Source organism: Ctenopharyngodon idella, chromosome 10 (genome assembly GCF_019924925.1).
Source record: "Ctenopharyngodon idella isolate HZGC_01 chromosome 10, HZGC01, whole genome shotgun sequence".
Lineage (NCBI taxonomy): Eukaryota > Metazoa > Chordata > Actinopteri > Cypriniformes > Xenocyprididae > Ctenopharyngodon > Ctenopharyngodon idella.
Window position 1 is genome coordinate 33,905,969 of NC_067229.1, and position 18,289 is coordinate 33,924,257.

At 36.9% G+C, this 18,289-nt stretch overlaps 1 protein-coding gene across 3 annotated transcripts in view; it reads left to right on the plus strand.

Moving 5' to 3' along the window:
* The window catches only part of nlgn2b (neuroligin 2b), an 86,925-nt gene that overhangs the window by 55,874 nt on the left and 12,762 nt on the right, over positions 1 to 18,289 (plus strand). For all 3 annotated transcript variants that reach the window (XM_051910629.1, XM_051910630.1, XM_051910631.1), the window contains one exon: positions 4,316 to 4,465. In XM_051910629.1, the coding sequence (XP_051766589.1) occupies positions 4,316 to 4,465 (150 nt within the window). The remainder of the gene's footprint in view (positions 1 to 4,315; positions 4,466 to 18,289) is intronic.

Genomic DNA, 18,289 nt, shown 5'->3' on the forward strand with positions numbered 1-18,289 from the left:
GTGGGCAGCGCTCCGCCATCTAGCCAACTGCGCCTCTGGCGAACAGAATTCGGTTCCTGGCTTGAGGTCCTTTGCCGATACCGTTCCCCTCTCTCCATCCTGTGCTTTCCTGTCTACCCTCTATACTGTCCTATCCAATAAAGGCATAAAGAACACCAAAAATATAACATTTTTGCATATATGCCAGTACAATCAAATTACATCTGCATTTTTCCTGATTAAACATTGACTTACGGGTTTTTTACCAATTAAAAATTGGTAATATCAGACCCACCCAGTCAAAAAAATGTTTAGAAAACATAGACAATAGCGCTTTTCCATTGTGTGGTACGACTTTACTCGGATTGGCTCGCTTTACTTTCGGTTTGCTTTTCCACTGCAGTTTAGTACCGCTTCAAAATAGGTGGGATTATAGACTGATCATTATAGTTGCGCCGCCTCTACTGCCATGGATCCGCTCCTCAGCTACCAACGAGAGGAGCGTCTGCACTGACCACGAAACAGCAGTTTCTTTTTTCAAGTTGCATGTGACGGTCCTTTAAAGCAAGTCATTTAAAAAAGTCATGCGAACAAATGATACTGCAGTGGCTGTTACTGGCTATTTAAATCTAGCGGTTTGGTGTCTTGTGTTTCAAATCCAATGACGCTGGTAGTGAAGATTCTCTGTGACCAATCAGCGGTCTGCAGTGTTTACACGTCACATTTTAGTATCGGTATGGCTCTCCGTACAATGCAGTGGAAAAGCGCCATTAGAGTTCTCTGTTATGCTTTAAATACATATCACCTTTGCTTCTCCTAAATATCCTTTAAGGAAATTAAAATGAAACAATAGTTGACATAAACCAATAAAATTAATGTGAATAACAACTATATTATTTGGTCTTCAAATAATCTGATGAGAAAGGTTCATATTGAAATCAATTGCAGCTTTTGCATCTTGGAAGATCTGAGTTTAGTTTGAGACATCTTTAAGATTTCTTCTGAAACTTCAGAAGAAATACACTACCATTCAAACCTTGGAAGTCGATAAGATTTTTTTAAATGTTTTTGAAAGAAGCCTCTTATACCCACCAATTCTGCATTTATTTATCAAAAATACTGTAAAACTGTAACTCTTTTCTATTTGAATATATGTTAAAATGTAATTTATTCCTGCGATGAAAAGCTGAATTTTCAGCCTCATTACTCCAGTCTTCAGTATCACATGATCCTTCAGAAATCAGTCTAAAGCCCTATTCGGATGGGACTAGTTTTACATGGAGAGGTGGGGTAAAGTAATTATTACCAGAGCTTCTCAGTGATTTTAGTCCCGTCCGAATGTGTCATCTCAGTAATAATTATGGACAATGTCAGTAAAGATTACGGCGACTTTTAGAACTAGAAGTCTTTTGATCAATTTAATGCATCCTTACTGAATAAAAATAATAATTTTTTTCAAAAATAAATAAATAAAACCTCTTTCCTTTGGGCATCCAAGTCGCCTCATAGTGACACAAAAAGCGGTTCCATCCTGATAAAGATTTCCCATCAGCTGATTGACTGTTCACAGCACACTGCCATAACAGCACACCTGATCCACACAGTCCTATCTGATTGGCCGAATCATTGGTGTCATTGCTTCAGTGGCACCAATGAAACACAGACGTTTACCAAGTAACTCTTGCACTGAGAGTGTGAAACAACACATATGAAAGCCAGGAAGAAAATCTAACAGTCTAATATTAGTCTTGTGTATATCTGTGCATCTAAAACAGATCCTCTGGGATAATTGAACTTGTTTATATATCCATTGGAAAATCAGTGGTCTCGGTATTCAAGAGACCCCAGCAATGTGTTTATACAAGTGCCCGTACTTGTGCACGAGTATGTGAGCATGTTCATGCGTGATCGCACATAGGTGTGTGTGTGCTGAACAAACAGATGTGCTCATTGTATTATATATGTGTGTGTTTTTATAAAGAGGTGTGTTTGTCTACAAGCAAAGGTGTTTGTGTGTGTGCAAATATTAAGAAGAAAAAGTGTGTGTGTGTGAGTGTGCAGTCGCTGTAATGCGTTTGTAACCCGAGATTCAGGTGGTGATGCAGGCGGGCGTGCAAATACGTGCGTAGAATTTGTTTCCGTGGCAACAGGCATGAGTGAGTCAGTGCTGGTGAGCTTCTATTAGACAGAGAGAGAGAGAGAGATGAGGCAGTTTCCATAGCGACTCAGCATCACAGCTGCCCGTGTGTGTGTGATTTTGTGTGTCCGTGAAAGGACCTTGGTCTGTGTAACTTTTATTTTATTCTCTTTTGTGTGCCATTTCCTTTTCACATCTCGATCTCTTCCTGTCTCTCTCTCTTTCTCTCACTGCCACTCCAGCCGTCTCTCCCTCTCTCTCTCTCTCTCTCTCTCTTAATCTGTCTCACTCTCGCTTTTATGATTTCTCCCATCTCTCTCACCCACACTCTTTCTTTCTCTCAGACCCCCCTCCTTCTCTCTCGGGGTAAACAGATGTCGTGGTAGTTATTTATGTTTCTGCATGGTCTGGTTTTCATATGAATTATCTACAGCGCTTGCACACCGCAGAAGCACTGGCTAACTGGACATCTCTGACTGCCCTCACACACTCCATTTAAACACACACACACACACACAAGCTTCTCAAGAACATATGTATATATGCATGAGCATGTGCGGCTCAAACACACTGCAAGAGAAAAGCGAAGGGGAAAAAACCTGTACCAATAAGCAGCACATATAGATGTGAATCTAAAAGAGACAGAATAAACCAATCTGGAGACTTGAGATGGGGGAATTTAGAAGGGTCGAAGGACAGAGAAGGTACCAATGAAGCACACAAGGGAGCGCAAAAGGTACCAATGCAGCATCTAGAGGGGGATCCAAGACATGAGATGCTGGAATTGTTGAGAGAGTCAAAGCTCTGTCAGAACCAGTCTGACCTATCAGAGCTTTTGTATTCCAAATTTACAGAGAAGAGAGAGAGAGAGAGAGAGAGAGAGAGAACGCACACAGACTGTACTAACTGATAGAGGGATACATCTGAATATCAGAGCAACAGAGTTTTGGAAGAGAAACAGACAGACTATGCCAGCAGAGTGCAGAAATGATTAGCCAATCCGAGGCAGACCGTGCCAAAAGATCCCAGAGTGTGAGAATACGATTGAGGATATGTTCGGAATCATGTACTAATATACTATTTCTGCAATATACAGTACAGTGTTTGCATTTGTATACTCGGATGACCTACTAAAGTTGTCATTATATGCAGTATACAACAGAACATATTGCACTGTGTACTGTAATGCACTGTGCTCAACTTGACTTTCTATTTTAAGAGTGACAAGTGAACTGGAAGCAATATCAACTACTATTTTTACCATCTCCTTCTTGACTCATTATTTCATCTGACCGTCAAACGGGAACACATCACTAATTCCACTAATACTGCTCCATGATTGCAGTATACAGTATACAACTAGTGTTCAATTCATAACCTATCCTCTGACTAAAGAAAGCAACTGCACACTAAATAAAGCCTAAAATGCACCTTATTCATTTGCCAAATACAGATTTAAAATGCTGCAAAACATTATTCCAACCGTATTTTTCAATTGAAATGAATGCATTAATATATAGTTCTATATCTGTGATGTTATATACACTTACCATTCAGAATGGATTAAATTGATAAAAAAGTGATAGTAAAGATGTTTATCATGGTAGAAAAGATTTTTATTTTAAATAAATGCTGTTCTTTTGAAATTTCTATTAATCAAAGAATCCTGAAAAAAAGTCATACTTTCCACAGAAATATTAAGGAACTATTTTCAACATTGATAATGAGAGGAAATGTTTCCTGAGCACCAAATCACCATATTAGAATGATTTCTGAAGGATTGTGACATAATAAATGACACAAAAATTCGTATATTACAATATAAAACAGTTATTTTAAACTGTAATAATATTTCACAATTTTACTGTATTTTTGATTAAATAAATTAACCTTGGTGATGTCTTTCAAAAACATAAAAACATTGTACCCCAAGCTTTTGAATGGTAGTGTATAAGAACTGTATATTTATTAATTTAATTGTCAATTTAATGTGCATGGTTAAAAAATAACAAATATGTTATACATATATATATATATATATATATATATATACACATATATCAAGTGCATAATATCAGGCTTTATCACAGTTTATCTACTAAGCAGATCATTACTGTTTATTTTACAATGAAGCTGCAACATTTGTATTGAATATATGTTGTGCTCAAAAAAATGTATCCATGTTTATGCTTTACACAGATATTAGGGATCGTCGGAAGAAGCCTGTGATGTTGTTTATCCATGGTGGTTCATACATGGAGGGGACAGGAAACATGTTTGATGCGAGCGTTCTTGCTGCCTATGGAAACGTGATTGTTGTCACTATGAACTACAGATTGGGTGTTCTGGGTAAGTACAACATTGTTTTTTTTAATTATTATTATTGCTGTTGTTATTGTCATGCGATAGTTGTTATTAATTTATTTTTTATGTAATTTAAAGTATAGTTCACCCAAAAAAAATTTAATTCAGTCATCATTTACTGTTCCAAAGTTGTATGATGGTCTTTTTCTTTGGCACATTTTTGAGAATGGTCTTGCTGTTCTTTTTAAATGGCAAGAGGGACTGTCAAGCTCCAAAAATGAAATGAAAAGCCCCATAAAAATGCCAACGTTTTCTGAAAATCTCCATCATAACTGTCAAATCTCATTGATATATTTTAAACATGGCACGTCAAGTCATGTTGCACCAGATTTAACATCAGTAAAGTCAAATGTCATTGGTTCTCATGCCAAAGCCTCCACAACATGTCTTGACATGCCAGTTTTGAATGCAAGTAAATGAAAATAAGATTTAAGCAATATAGTGTTGCTTCAGAAGGCTTGTGGATGAATGATTCCTTTTAAATTTCCAGTGTAAACTAGGGGTGGGAATCTCTAGGCACCTCATGATTCGATTCGATTCCGATTCAGAGGGCTGCGATGCAATGATAAAACGATTATCGATGCATCTTTTTTTTCTATACAGATTTTTTTTTTTCTCACTGTGTGACTACTCGGTACTTTTAAAGCAAAGTATTTGTAATGAGCCATAATGAATTACTTCTAATATATTTTATTAATAAAACAAATGGAAGTGATTTGGCAAGTCAACTGAAGGTTACATTTGCCAGCATATGCCCCAGCATTGTAAAGAACCAACAGGAAAAGAAATTTGTGCCTGTAGCAGCATACTTGTAGTAAATTAATACAGACTTAAGCATATTCTGAATCACTAACATAAAATAATAGACTTCTAAGTGACATCCTCCTGTTATGTGCAATAAGCAATATAACAATATTATATAATATTAATAATATAGCAATAACACAACTTGCATATATTTTGGCTTGGGTTGTGTTTCCAAAAAGCATCGTAAGCTGAATTTGATCGTAGAAGTTCCGCCTTTTGCTTTCCGTCAACATTACGTTATCAATTAACATTTAGAAAATCGATTTTTGACATATGTGAATCGATTCAGAATCGTCCGCAACGCAATGCATCTAAGAATCTAATTTTTCCCCCACCCCTAGTGTAAACGTTTGTGCAGTTTTTTTACATTTGTAATATATAAACTTAATGTTTAAGTTCACATAATATTAACTTCACATATTTGAATTTTAAGCTCATTCAATAAACAATACGGTAAGTCAAAACTTATAAAATTGTATTTTATGTTTTAGAAAGAACACTATTCTCATTTGCATTTCTGCATTATTGGACTGGTTTTTCACTATAAAGGAGACTTTTTGCTATATTCACATTGTCAGTTTTTGGGATTGACAACTGCATGTACTTAGAGGTGTGAGTCTCGAAATGTCTCATTCAAACAAAACATACAGTAGCATCTCGAATACTGTCTGTATGGATGTGCAACAGGAGTCAAGCCCACATTCTATCACCAGTAACTATAGTAATGATTGTGACCAAAGTAATATCAAAGATGGTGACGTCCATAAAACTAAAAAGTCTTATCACTTTTGATGAGTCTAATCGAGCCTCTAGTTCATCCATCAAATCTTCATTAACCGACAGCAGCTTTTATATCTGGGTGGAGAGTGGAGCATTTGAGTCATGCGTACAACACAAAACTCCATGTGAACGTGGCATTTTTTTTTCTGAGAACTGAAGAATGTTGAAAAGGTTATAGTGTAAAGAGTGTCTGAGCGGTGGTTCGACTGTTTAGAGCTCGGTTATTGAATTATAAATCTATTTTGTGAATGATGTGAAACCATCAGAGAGGTTTAGAAGAATATTGATTTATTCTCTTCATTTTGAGTTGTCAGAGTATTTTTGAGTCATTAGCATCTAGATGTGATGTTCTGCTCTACTTCAACTTTAACACATTAAGTGACCTCATCTGGAATAGAAGAGTTACAGTAATTTAATCAGGAAGGAGAAACGGCCGAAACTCTAGAAGTGGAGTACTGCTCTTTGTCAATTTAAAGATACTGAAAAGTGTTTTTTTAGGATATGAGAATTACAGTAACCCAATCGGGGAGAAGTAAAAGCCTATATTCCACTTTCAGTGGCACTAAACTGTAAAAAAAAAAAAAAAGACCCAATTATGCCTGCATTTCCAAGCTGTTAGTAATGACGCTTAAGTTTCAAGCTTGGTTTAGGTATCATAACAAAGATTTTGTGAGGAATGTTTCACACATGGTGTGAGAGACCTGTGTGTTTGGGCCGTTTCTGCACAGCATTCTGTGAGTCGAGATGACTCCCGTTTTCCATGAACGCATAATGAATGCAGAAGGCCAGAGTGAGTTTACCTTCAAGAATGACAGATTGAATATAAATCTAAACAGACTAAGAAGGTAAATGAAACAGTTCCCCGTGGAGATGAAGTGATCTGAGGGAATCACAGTCAAAGTTGTAAGTGGAGTAGTTTTGGCCTGTGTGTGTTCTCTAGTGTGTTTATTTAATACAATGATCAAAAGATTCTCAAATCGGCTGGGGTGCGAATAGAGAAGAGAGGTTCCATGTTTAGGATATTTGTGTGCTATGAATACTGTGCTGAATATGGTCTACCATTTTTTATATAAAAAGTATGGGATAAATTATGCAACATTTTGGTGACAAGACCTTAACTATTTTGCATGTTTAATTCGTCAAGTGGCATCAAGTATGATTGGGAAAAAAACTGTTTGTCTATAGTGTTTATGTATTTGCTCTAAAAGGGTTTAAAAGGATTATTTTTCCTAATCAGAAAACGCATTATTTCAACCAAACAGTCATTGTAACTCAGTACATTCAAAATGCTTAAAGGAACACGCCACTATTTTTGAAAATTGGCTCATTTTCCAACTCCCCTAGAGTTAAACAGTTGAGTTTTACCGTTTTCGAATCCATTCAGCCGATCTCCAGGTCTGGCCGTAGCACTTTTAGCTGCAGCTTAGCATACATCATTGAATCTGATTAGACTGTTAGCATCTCACTCAAAAATGACCAAAGAGTTTCGATATTTTTCCTGTTTAAAACTTGACTCTATTTTCTAGGCCGATATGGCTAGGAACTATACTCTCATTCCGGCGTAATAATCAAGGAACTTTGCTGCCATACCATGGGTGCAGCAGGTGCAATGATATTACGCAGCACCTGAAAATAGGCTAACTTCCGTTACCATAACCAACATGACCACCTGCTTGCACAGGGAGCGTGCCTTGCAACCATGGAGACATTTGTGAGAGACGATTCAGAAGATATAGGTATATACACACACTTAGTGCCGGTCACTTTGGAAGTTACCTAGCTGGGAACTATTTTCAGGCGCTGCGTAATATCATGTCCGAAACCATAGTGTAGGGCTGCATCTGAAATCACATACTTCCTTACTATATAGTTGGCGAAAAACAGTATGTGACAAAAGAAGTATGTCTGAATTCACAATACTCATAAAAGAGTAGGCAGAATGTCCCCGGACGACCTACTACTTGGCGAGATTCTGAAGTACACACAATTCTGACTTTACTATCCCATGAGGCCACAGTAGAGGATTTGTGAATGGCGGTGACATGACGCAACTGACGCTGGTGATAAGGGCAACATGGCGAATGTAGTGCGAATTACATTCATACTATATAGAACATACTTTTTAGCGCTCGCAAAGCAAGTACTTATTCAAAATAAGTACCTACTCAAGAGAGTATGCAATTTTGGATGCAGCCAACATTATCGGGTCAACTCATTCAATCCCATAATACACCGCAATTGGGTGCATTAACTGTAACGAGTGTGCAACTGATGTACATGCAACATCTAGAGAATACCCATAATGCACTGTCAGGGTTGTATTGAATGACTTTCGCCATAAGATGGCACCTGCAGCTGAATCATCCATCTATTTCCAAATGCTGGTCTAATGTGGCTGCAGCGTAACATCACACAGGTCTAAATTCCTTTTTAATTGATTATTACATTGTTTAATTAAGGTTTATACATAGTTTCCATGACAGAGTTCAAGATAAATCTTTTCATTACTACTGGAGCTGCCAGTTTGCTAAGTTTCAAATAATTATTAAAATGCAAACACAAACTGTGCAAAAGCGGCAGCTCTTAACGGCGCACAGTGTCCGAATTCACTCACTTGTTTTCACTCCTTCAAGTGGACTATATTAGTGGAATAATGTAGGGAATAGTGAATGTGAGTATAGGGGGCGATTTCAAACAGCTTTGGTTCCTGTTTATATCATGTAACTCCATGTGTTATGTTTTCATTGGTTTGTCTTGTCAGGTTATTCTCAGTTCTGTTATGTCATTGGTTCATCGTCTTGATTACTCTCAAGTGTATCTTGTTAGTCATTAGGCTTTGTGTATAGCCCCCATGTTTTCTTTGTCTCTTGTTTAGCTTTGTTTGTGTGACCTGCTGTTTGGCGAGTTTGTGAAGTCTGTTTATGGTCATAGTCAAGTTCTGTACAAGTCTAGTTCTCACATTCAAGTATTCATGTTCATGTTATGCTTTAGTCTATTTTTGTTTCATATTTATCATTTATCAAATAAACTACACATGGATTCTACATTCAACTCTCCTTTAGTGGAAGATTGTTACAAATAGCCATTGGATGTTTTTTTTTTTTGATGTTTTTTACATTAAAAATGCCAAAAAAAAAAAAAAAATGTTTAATCCATTTAAATTGATGTACAAAAATGAAACAAAAATACAAAATTGCTAACTCTAAAGCTGTTTTTGATAATGAAATCTTTAGCTCATACTCTCATACTGTAGCAAATAAATAAAACTGTACTAAAATCATTGCACTATCCAGTGTTACTTACATTTATACCTCTACAAATTTTATAACTCTATCATTTTTAGTTATATTTGTGTAAAAGTTTGAAAAAAAAAATTTCAATAATAAAGGCTATCATTACTTTTGCTTCATTCATCACATTGCAAATAGAGCGCAGTGCCTCATGGGATACAGTATGCCATGCATACTATGATGCGTACTGCACATTTTGGCAAGTGCACATCCAAAAAATCCATGCATACAGAAAATGTGCATAATGCACACAGTATGCCACAGCGTTAGTATGAGTATGTTGTATAGCCCACACTGTATAAAATGAACACATTAGAAACAAAAATACATGTACGCCTTCCTAAAAGGATGCAAAAAGTATGATTATTAGCATGGGTGATGAATTTTGGTACATGGATGAATAAGAGTAACCTTTCAGTGTATTATCAGTCTTTCTCTTTATTCTGCTTTAAAGAGGTTTTTCTATAGCGGTGAAGAGGATTACGCGTTTGTGTCTTGCCATTCCAGCCCCATTGGATGATTGGATTGGATGAAGCATTTTCAAACAGGAAAAAAAAATGCACAAAGGAAGTGAAAAAAAGAGACAGAACAGTGTTCCGCATCATAAAAGCAGGTTTAGCACAAAACCGGACCCTTTATCCAGCTCCCATACACACAGACACTGTCAGAGCTGTGTGAGCTATATGCACATGCACCTTTACACAGCGAAAGAGAGATAAAAGGAAAAAGGGCCAGAGAAAGGGGAAGAGGTGGAAGGGGAGACAGAACGAGTGAAAGAGTAGAGACAGAAGGGAGATATGTGAACAAGCTAAAAATAACCATCAGAAGTGCCTTTTTAAATCTGCAGTGAAGCAGAGAATTCATTCAAACCCATGCTAATGCAACACACAAACACACACACACATGGCATTTGTTTCTGGATTCTGACCTGCACAGGATTTTGTGTTTTCGAAGCTGAAGTACAAATATCTGATATTCCTCGCACACACTCTGAGGAGGGGGTGGCAGGCCAGTATGAGCTGCGAGTGCTAGTACACATGTGCTCTGTGTACTGCATCAGGCTAGCTGCATTAGCATTAGCGCTCTGCAAATGTGCAAGATTTCTGCAGATCTGAGGCGCCCTCACCTTCCATCTCTGCCTCCACCCAGCTGCCCCTCTGAGCTGCTGATTTGTGTACCACAACCATCTGCTCAGACTAATTAACTAATTACCTAATTAATGAACTCTGGGGAAGAAAGAATGCGCTGTCAATGGGCCTTGCATGTTTGCGCCGTTTTCTTACCAGGGCCTAGGCATTTCCAGCGTTTCCCTGTTCGCATTATCCCCTCACCTCACTCGCTTTCTTTCTCTGCATCTTCCAGTTCTTCATCAAATCTTTCCTATTTGAAGAAACAGATTACCCTAATTAGGTTCCTAATTCCACATGAGTCTTTATTTCAGCAGTTTTTACACTTTCCACCATTCGCCACCAGCTAGCACAGAATCCCCGAATTATGATTCACTCGCTGCCGTACACCTCTCGAGGATGTTTGCTTTGAGCTATTTATGTTTCTGAAATACGCCTTTCATTTTTTTGATGTGGACGCTAATCGCGTAATTATAAATTCAAAGGGAAACAATGAATGTTTGCAGTGTTGGTATCTGAGAAGTGGAGGAGATGATTTTTGCAAATGTAAATGCCACCTCAGATCTCAGAATGAAGAGGGCACATTTTCATATTTTTATACCCGCTGCAGGTGAGCAGCGCCAAGATTTAGCATGATTAACTTCACTTGTTTATTTCTATTTCAGAGTAAATGATTACAAAGACTAAAGAAGTGAGCCGTCGGTGCTGCTATTTGGCGGGAGTTCCAACATAATCTCATGACAGTTATTACTATTTCATGTTTTGATGAATTGTAGCTAATTTGTTTGAAATTGTATTATCCCATTTGTACGTTTTCATACAATCTACTTACACCCTGCAGATTTAGGGGTAAGCTTCATGATTACTTTTTTTTTTTTTTTTTTAAATGTATGTTTTCATACAAATCACATTGTACAAAATCATATAATATTGGCACATAGTTATGTTTTCTCAAGGTCAGATTGGGAGTTTGCATTCAAACATACCAGATCCAGTGGCTAATATTGTCAAAAGCTAAATCTCATCTCTTCGCCATCATTCTTCTTTCAGTAGCAGTACATCCTCTGGTAAAACAGGCGGTTAGTTGTCTGTTGTCTGTTGTAAGGTGCAGCCGTGCAGAACGCAGAATATTGTTTTTATGTTTGTGGGATATTGATGTAGCCTAACAGCGGGGCCCTGTGAAGCACAGCTGATTAACTCTTTTACTATACTTCACCAACCAATATGCTTGTTTTAGATACAGATATTTCAGTGAGAGAAACACATTTTACTGTGAGGAATGGAGAGGACAAATGGGGTTCTGAGGTTCTGCTTGACTACTGCTTGACAAGACAAAAATCGTAATTTAAGAATTCAATTAATTCACAAGCAGGAGTTTGAATTGAATTAGAATGACAAGAAGAGGAATTTAGTGAACACAGCAGTGGACTTCGGTCTAATGGGTCACTTCTTTGGTGTTTTCATCTTGTCATTCTGCTTCATATTGTTTAACTCCAAGGACAGGTCAATTAAAGCATTCTGGGTAATTATGCGTTCCTCTGATATCCGCTGATATTCCAGCTCAACCTATAGCGTGAGCTTGGGACGTGTCTACTGTTACAGGCGGAGCCAGAGCAGTGTTGCCAAGTCTGCGGTTTTCCCGTGGAAGTGGGCTACTTTAACACTGTTGCCGCAGGTTGTTGTTCATGTCCGCAAGTTGAAGCAACCCCAAATAACATGATGTTTACCCCCCGGAACGTGATTTTTACCGGGGGACCCCCCTGAAATGCAATTGGGCTAGTTTTAGGCTAGTTTTGAGTAGCAATTGGGCGGGTTTTGTTGTGAAAACCTTGCAACCCTGAGCCAGAGGGTGTTTAGTTAATGTGGGACCATGACTAACTTGTTACATGGGAAAAGACATTCAGCTTAGGATACGGGGGAGCGAACCAAATTTCGCTAAATCTAGACCTTCAAAGATGAAACGGGTTATGAACGTCAAAGCAAATTTCATACAGACATTAGGGATGCACCAATACCATTTTTTAAGGACCGAGTATGAGTACCGATATTTTTTTTCTGGTACTCGCCGATATCGATGCCTATACATTTATTAATTTCTTTCTTTTTTTTTTCTTTTTTTTTTTGGTGATGTGGCAGTTTTCCACAACACAGTGAGACTAATAAATGTAGGACAGCTTCTTTATTATTACTCCAATGAAAAAAGTAATCATTTTTATGTGCTTGTCACAAACTTAAAGCACAAATTTCACAGTGTCCAATAACCTTCAAAGGGCATAATTACCAAAGTCATAATAAAAAACAAAAACAAACATCGTCTTTTTTTAACCTGCCTTTCAAAAAGTGCTAAACAAATATTACAGAACAAATGTTTATAACATAACACTGTGAACCAATGTAAACAACCTAGGGTGACCAGATTTCTCATGGTGGAATACAGGATGAGTGGGCAATATGACCATGATATGAGAAATGTTATTAAATTTTAACATCTTTTGTTGTTTTACTAACATTAATGAAAGACAAATATTTAATTAGGCTACTGTCATTTTAAGACAGAATCCATGGATGTGATATACTGACACATATCCTTTTTTCACCCACCTTTTTACCGTGGGTGGCCATAACCGACTGTATTTTACGTGAAATACTCCACACGATGGACATTTTGACAACTATTTGTGCATTTGACCATTCTGGAGCAAGGAGAACTGATTGCGCGCTGTCTGATGAGAACTGGGATCGCGTGCTGTCTGAGAGAACTGGGATCACGCGCTGTCTGAGAGAACTGGGATCGTGCGCGCGAGAGAGAACGCTTCTGGTCTGTCATTCAGCGCGATTTACATGCAGTTCGCAATGTATGGGTTGTCATCATTAATTTTGAAGTATTTCCACACCCCTGAGGCTGACATTGTTTCTGCTGCTGCCGCCGGTGTCTCTGTGCACGGAAAATTCTGTCAGTTACGTCACGCGAGGTATCGGTCTTTGGTATCGGGGGTATTTTTACGAGTACGAGTACAAGTACATGAGCTTGGTATCGGGCCAATACCGATAGTGCATCCCTAACAAACATCAAAAGAGCTACAACTGGGGATGTACGCTTCAACTAATTTGTCATTTAAATGGAAGTTTCGTAACTGACTAGTCGACTAGTCTAAAGTAAGAAACCCCTTAAAGATGTGTTATATAATTATATAATAAATCAAACCGTCAAATCCCATAATTAATGCCGCTAAAAACGTCATAATATGCAGTACGCTTGCCTTGTGTCTGTCTGTCTGTCTATCTATCTACCTAGCTATCTTTTCCCCTGCGTCGCCCTCTTACCTCCTCATTCCTCTTTTACTCTGGCATGCAACACACTCTCTCTTTCTCTCTCCGATCTGCCGTTCGCTGGAGTGGTGCATATGCATGAGTCCAGCCCCAAACTGCTGCTCTCAGCACCAAAGTCTGCAGGAGATTCAACTCAGCACTCAGCTCACAGTGAAACTTACCGAGCGAATCAGAGCGGTGCACGGGGTTAGACGTTTGACTGATCATTTTGCTAAATTGTAATATGATATTTCGTTACACATATGGACGCAACCCGTTGTTTAGGATAATCACTGCATTTTTGCAACATTCAACATTGTGTCTGCACACTTGCAAAACACATCCCTCTGAAAGAAGAAGTGGCTGGTTGCCAGGCAACAGAAAACAGCTCAACAGAAGGAGGTTAATTTGGAGAAGTCAAACCCACCGACCCCCAGCAACCAATTCCTGAACAACGTTTTTCCATCTATCAGCCTTTTATCCAATAGCTGTGCTGCACACATAGACTTTCAGTCATCTGATATACCACACTAGGGGTTCCCACTCATCCAGGTGCACAAATGTTTACATATTTACCTTTGAACAGCAGGTTTAGACAACACTGGCTATGTTCAGAATAGCATACTTCTATACTGCTGTTACTATATCTGATGCATATAGTATGTATATTTTGCACAGTATGCCATATTTCTGTATGCATGGAATTCCCCCATGACCTTTTACATTTGCCATAAAGTGCAGTGTGCAACTGTATGGAATACACAATGTCCCACAATGTATCATGCTTGACTACTTATTTAATCAGACTTGACAAAAGTTAAATGTAAAACATTTTTTAACCAAAATGCAGGGTTTGTACGGTCATAAAAAACCTGGAAAATTCATGGAATGTTAAAATAGCAATTTCATTTCATTTCATTTTGCAGCGTTGATCATTATAACCAATTACACACGTTTCTGTTGAGCTTATGAACGCGATGGCCAATCAGAGGCGTTCAGATTAGTCATGGCTGAAATGAAGAGTTTTGTTCAGTGCACAAGCTCTCTGACTGAATTCTGACTGAAACTCGCAAATTCTCCCATCATAAACAACAAAGTGCAGATTTGATGTAAGAGATTCATGTCGCAGTGTAGTCAGCTTCCGTGATTTTAACAGGAGTGTTTGTGAGAGTGCTTAAACTCGCGCTAGACCCAAGTTATGGACAGCTTCACGATCTGTCACATTCTCTGCTCCCTTTCTGTATAAAGTTTATTCTAATTAACATAACGTATCCATCGTGCTGATAAGATTGTGAAGTTTTCATTTTCTAATGCGTAAAAAGCATTAAAATAATTCATAAATGGTTCTTAAATTGTTTTATCTGTGTAGCCAGAATATGACATGCAGTTTCCACAAACACAATAGCATTTATTCTATTAATCAACATTAATAATAATTATTACAATATCAAGAGCATTAATTGACAATAATGACCCTGTAATGAGTTCCTGTTAATTTTATAATTTATGTGTAACATTAAACAGTCTGTGTAAATAAACATTTATGCTTTTTCAGATGCAGCTTGTGTTCCTCCTTTGTAGTGTAAAGATGGCTTTTGTTAATGATGAAATTTTATTTGTAGCAGTCTATATAGTATTCTGACTGATTTAAGTAATTGACATAAATTTAAGTAAAATTTTAAAAGTTAAATTTAAGTATTTGACATAAAAGACAACACAGGTAATCATAAAAATTGCACTCAAAAAATGTCCCTGGAAATTAATGGAATAGTTCATTTGTGACCCTGGCATGGGGTAGCGTCTGGCAGTTGCAGTTTGTACTCAGGTGTAAATTGCAGAAATGAAAAAATAAGCTCAGCTGTTTTAGGGGGGGAATTCAAATAGGGACGTTATCTTGTTGATGATTGATGGTTATCCAATGAGATTAATAGTAAATAAGAGGCAAAGCTGTTTTAAAATCTTTTTGTATTCCAAAAGTTTGTCTCTGCCACTGCCACCTTGAAAAGTTACAAGGTTATTTAAATAAATGTTTTTGTATTAAACCACATAGCTTGTCATTAATTAGTTAAGATATTTTGTGTTTTGACATTTGAACATGGATTTTTATTCTTATTTTACACACAGATGTTTCATGGAATGTGGTCATGAATATTTGCCTCAAAAGTCAAGGAAATTTATTGGTAGAAATATGTGCGAACCCTGAAAATAGCTACTGTTAATTTAAACATGCAGTGTGGCAAGGTCATACTGACAGCAGTACAGCATACTACTGTTTGCTGTTGCAATATACTTTTTTTTTTCATGTATTATATGTAGTATACAGTACATACTGCATAGGATGTGGTTAGGACTATGTGGGTGCCTGTGTTATTTTTGTATTATTTATATACCAGTATAGATATCAATATTTTGTGTAAGCTTTTATTTTTATATTTCAGTTTTCATTTTAATTTTAGTTTAATTTTTAGCCATCTTCTTATGTGCTTTTGTAATTTAGGTTTAATTTATTTTGGTTAAGTTTTAGATTTTTTCTGGTTATGTTTTTATGTATTTCCAGTTAAAAATAGTAATTTTAGTGATTTAAGTGCAGTTTTTCAGCCAAGACTGCATTTCTAACTTTCATTTAATTTATGTTTTTCATCATATATTTATATTTTATTTCAGCTTTATTTCAAATAACATGTTTTTAATAGTACTTCAGGTTACTTTAATAAACCTGGCTAGTGCTATGTTATATGAATATATAGCAACAGTTCCAAATGACATACTAACGTACTAATTACTGCATATGGAAGGTTAAGTTGAGCAGTTTGCATTGTGGGATACAATACCAGAAGTAGGTCATCTAGGTATCCATTGCCTACAGAAATGTGCATACTGCACAAAGTATGCATACTCAAACATAGCCACATTTCCGAATATAGCCACAGATTCACAACCTCTAGGATTCACACTCACCTAATATGAAACTATTATAAAAAAGACCTCACGTCCACACTTCCCCCACTAATTTGCACTACAGTTGTATTTGTAATGCACTCAGTGACTTCACTCATCTTTAGGGACTCGCCTGTGGTGGCCTGATCTAGCAGTTTGATGAATACGTAATTTGTCTCATTTTCTAGGGGTTGTCCTTGACTCGTGAGGCCAGTGCTTAGAATGTGAGTTAGCACACATTTAGTTACCTGCCCCATTAATGTCATTTAGACAATACGGCTATGTTCACACCACAGCTGAAAGTTGCCCATATTTGTTTTTCCCCCCAGATCTTTTCCCCCCATTTTTTTTTTTTTTTTTTTTTTTGATGTGTGACCAACAAAAATCACCTGAATATTCAAAGCTGAAATAAAACAGATATTTTGTTCAGATATAATGTTTGATATTTTGCAATATAACTTAAGTTTGAACAGTCAGGGTGGAATTTGTGCAAGGATGCAATTCATTGATCAAAAATCGATCATAATGTTGCAAAAAATTTCTATTTCAAATAAATGCTGTTTAACTTTCAAAGAATCTTGAAAAAAGAAGTATCATGGTTTCCACAAAAATATTAAGCAGCACAACTGTTTTCAACATTGATTATAAGAAAAGTTTATTGAGCACCAATTCAGCATATTAGAATGATTTCTGAAAGATCATGCGACACAAAAGACAGAAGTAATGTTTACTTAAAAATTAGCATAATAAATTACATTTTAAAATATATTAAAATAGAAAACAGCTTAATTGTAATAATATTTCACAGTATAAATGTTTAACTGTATTTTTGAATCAAACTTTTGAATGGTAGTGGTTTTTCAAGGAAAGGAGCAAAAATATAGGCTATATTATTTAAAATATAGTGATGCATAAATGCAAAATCACTGCGAATGGTGTATTTTGTCATTGAAACAAGTGCAACAGTTTAGAATAATGATGCCTTCGGTCATGAATACATGTTACTATTTTATACAGCATGTAAACGAATGTAGCAGAGGCAGAGGTATCCTTTAAAACAATGTCATTATCATCCTGTGGGACTTTCAGACGTCAAAAGCTTTTTTTTTTTTTTTAACATATGTAACGAACATTTTAAAAGAACTCTATTTCTGTGTATTCCTCCATCTACGACACACTGGGACAGCCTTTTATATGTAGAGGTGCCGTGTTTGTGATCTGTTGTGTGTTGTTTGTGATATGATGTGCCGCATGTTGTCGCTTGTCGTCTTCCTCACAGGCCTGACTCCTGAAAACAACATGGCAGTTTGTCTTTTTCTCTACTCATCCCTCTTAGTTTCTTTGACATGCTCTCTTTCTCTAAAACACACACACACAGTCACACTCACTGACTCTTATATTGGGTCTGAGGGCATGTAGCTTTTATGTACATGTCTATTTTTATCTCTTTTTCCCCTCTTATGTCTTTTCCCCATTTCTTTTAATATTCCAGAGGAAGCCTATCTTTCACAGTCTGAAGAGTGCTTTCTTAGACATGTGAAATATGTTTGAAATTCCCC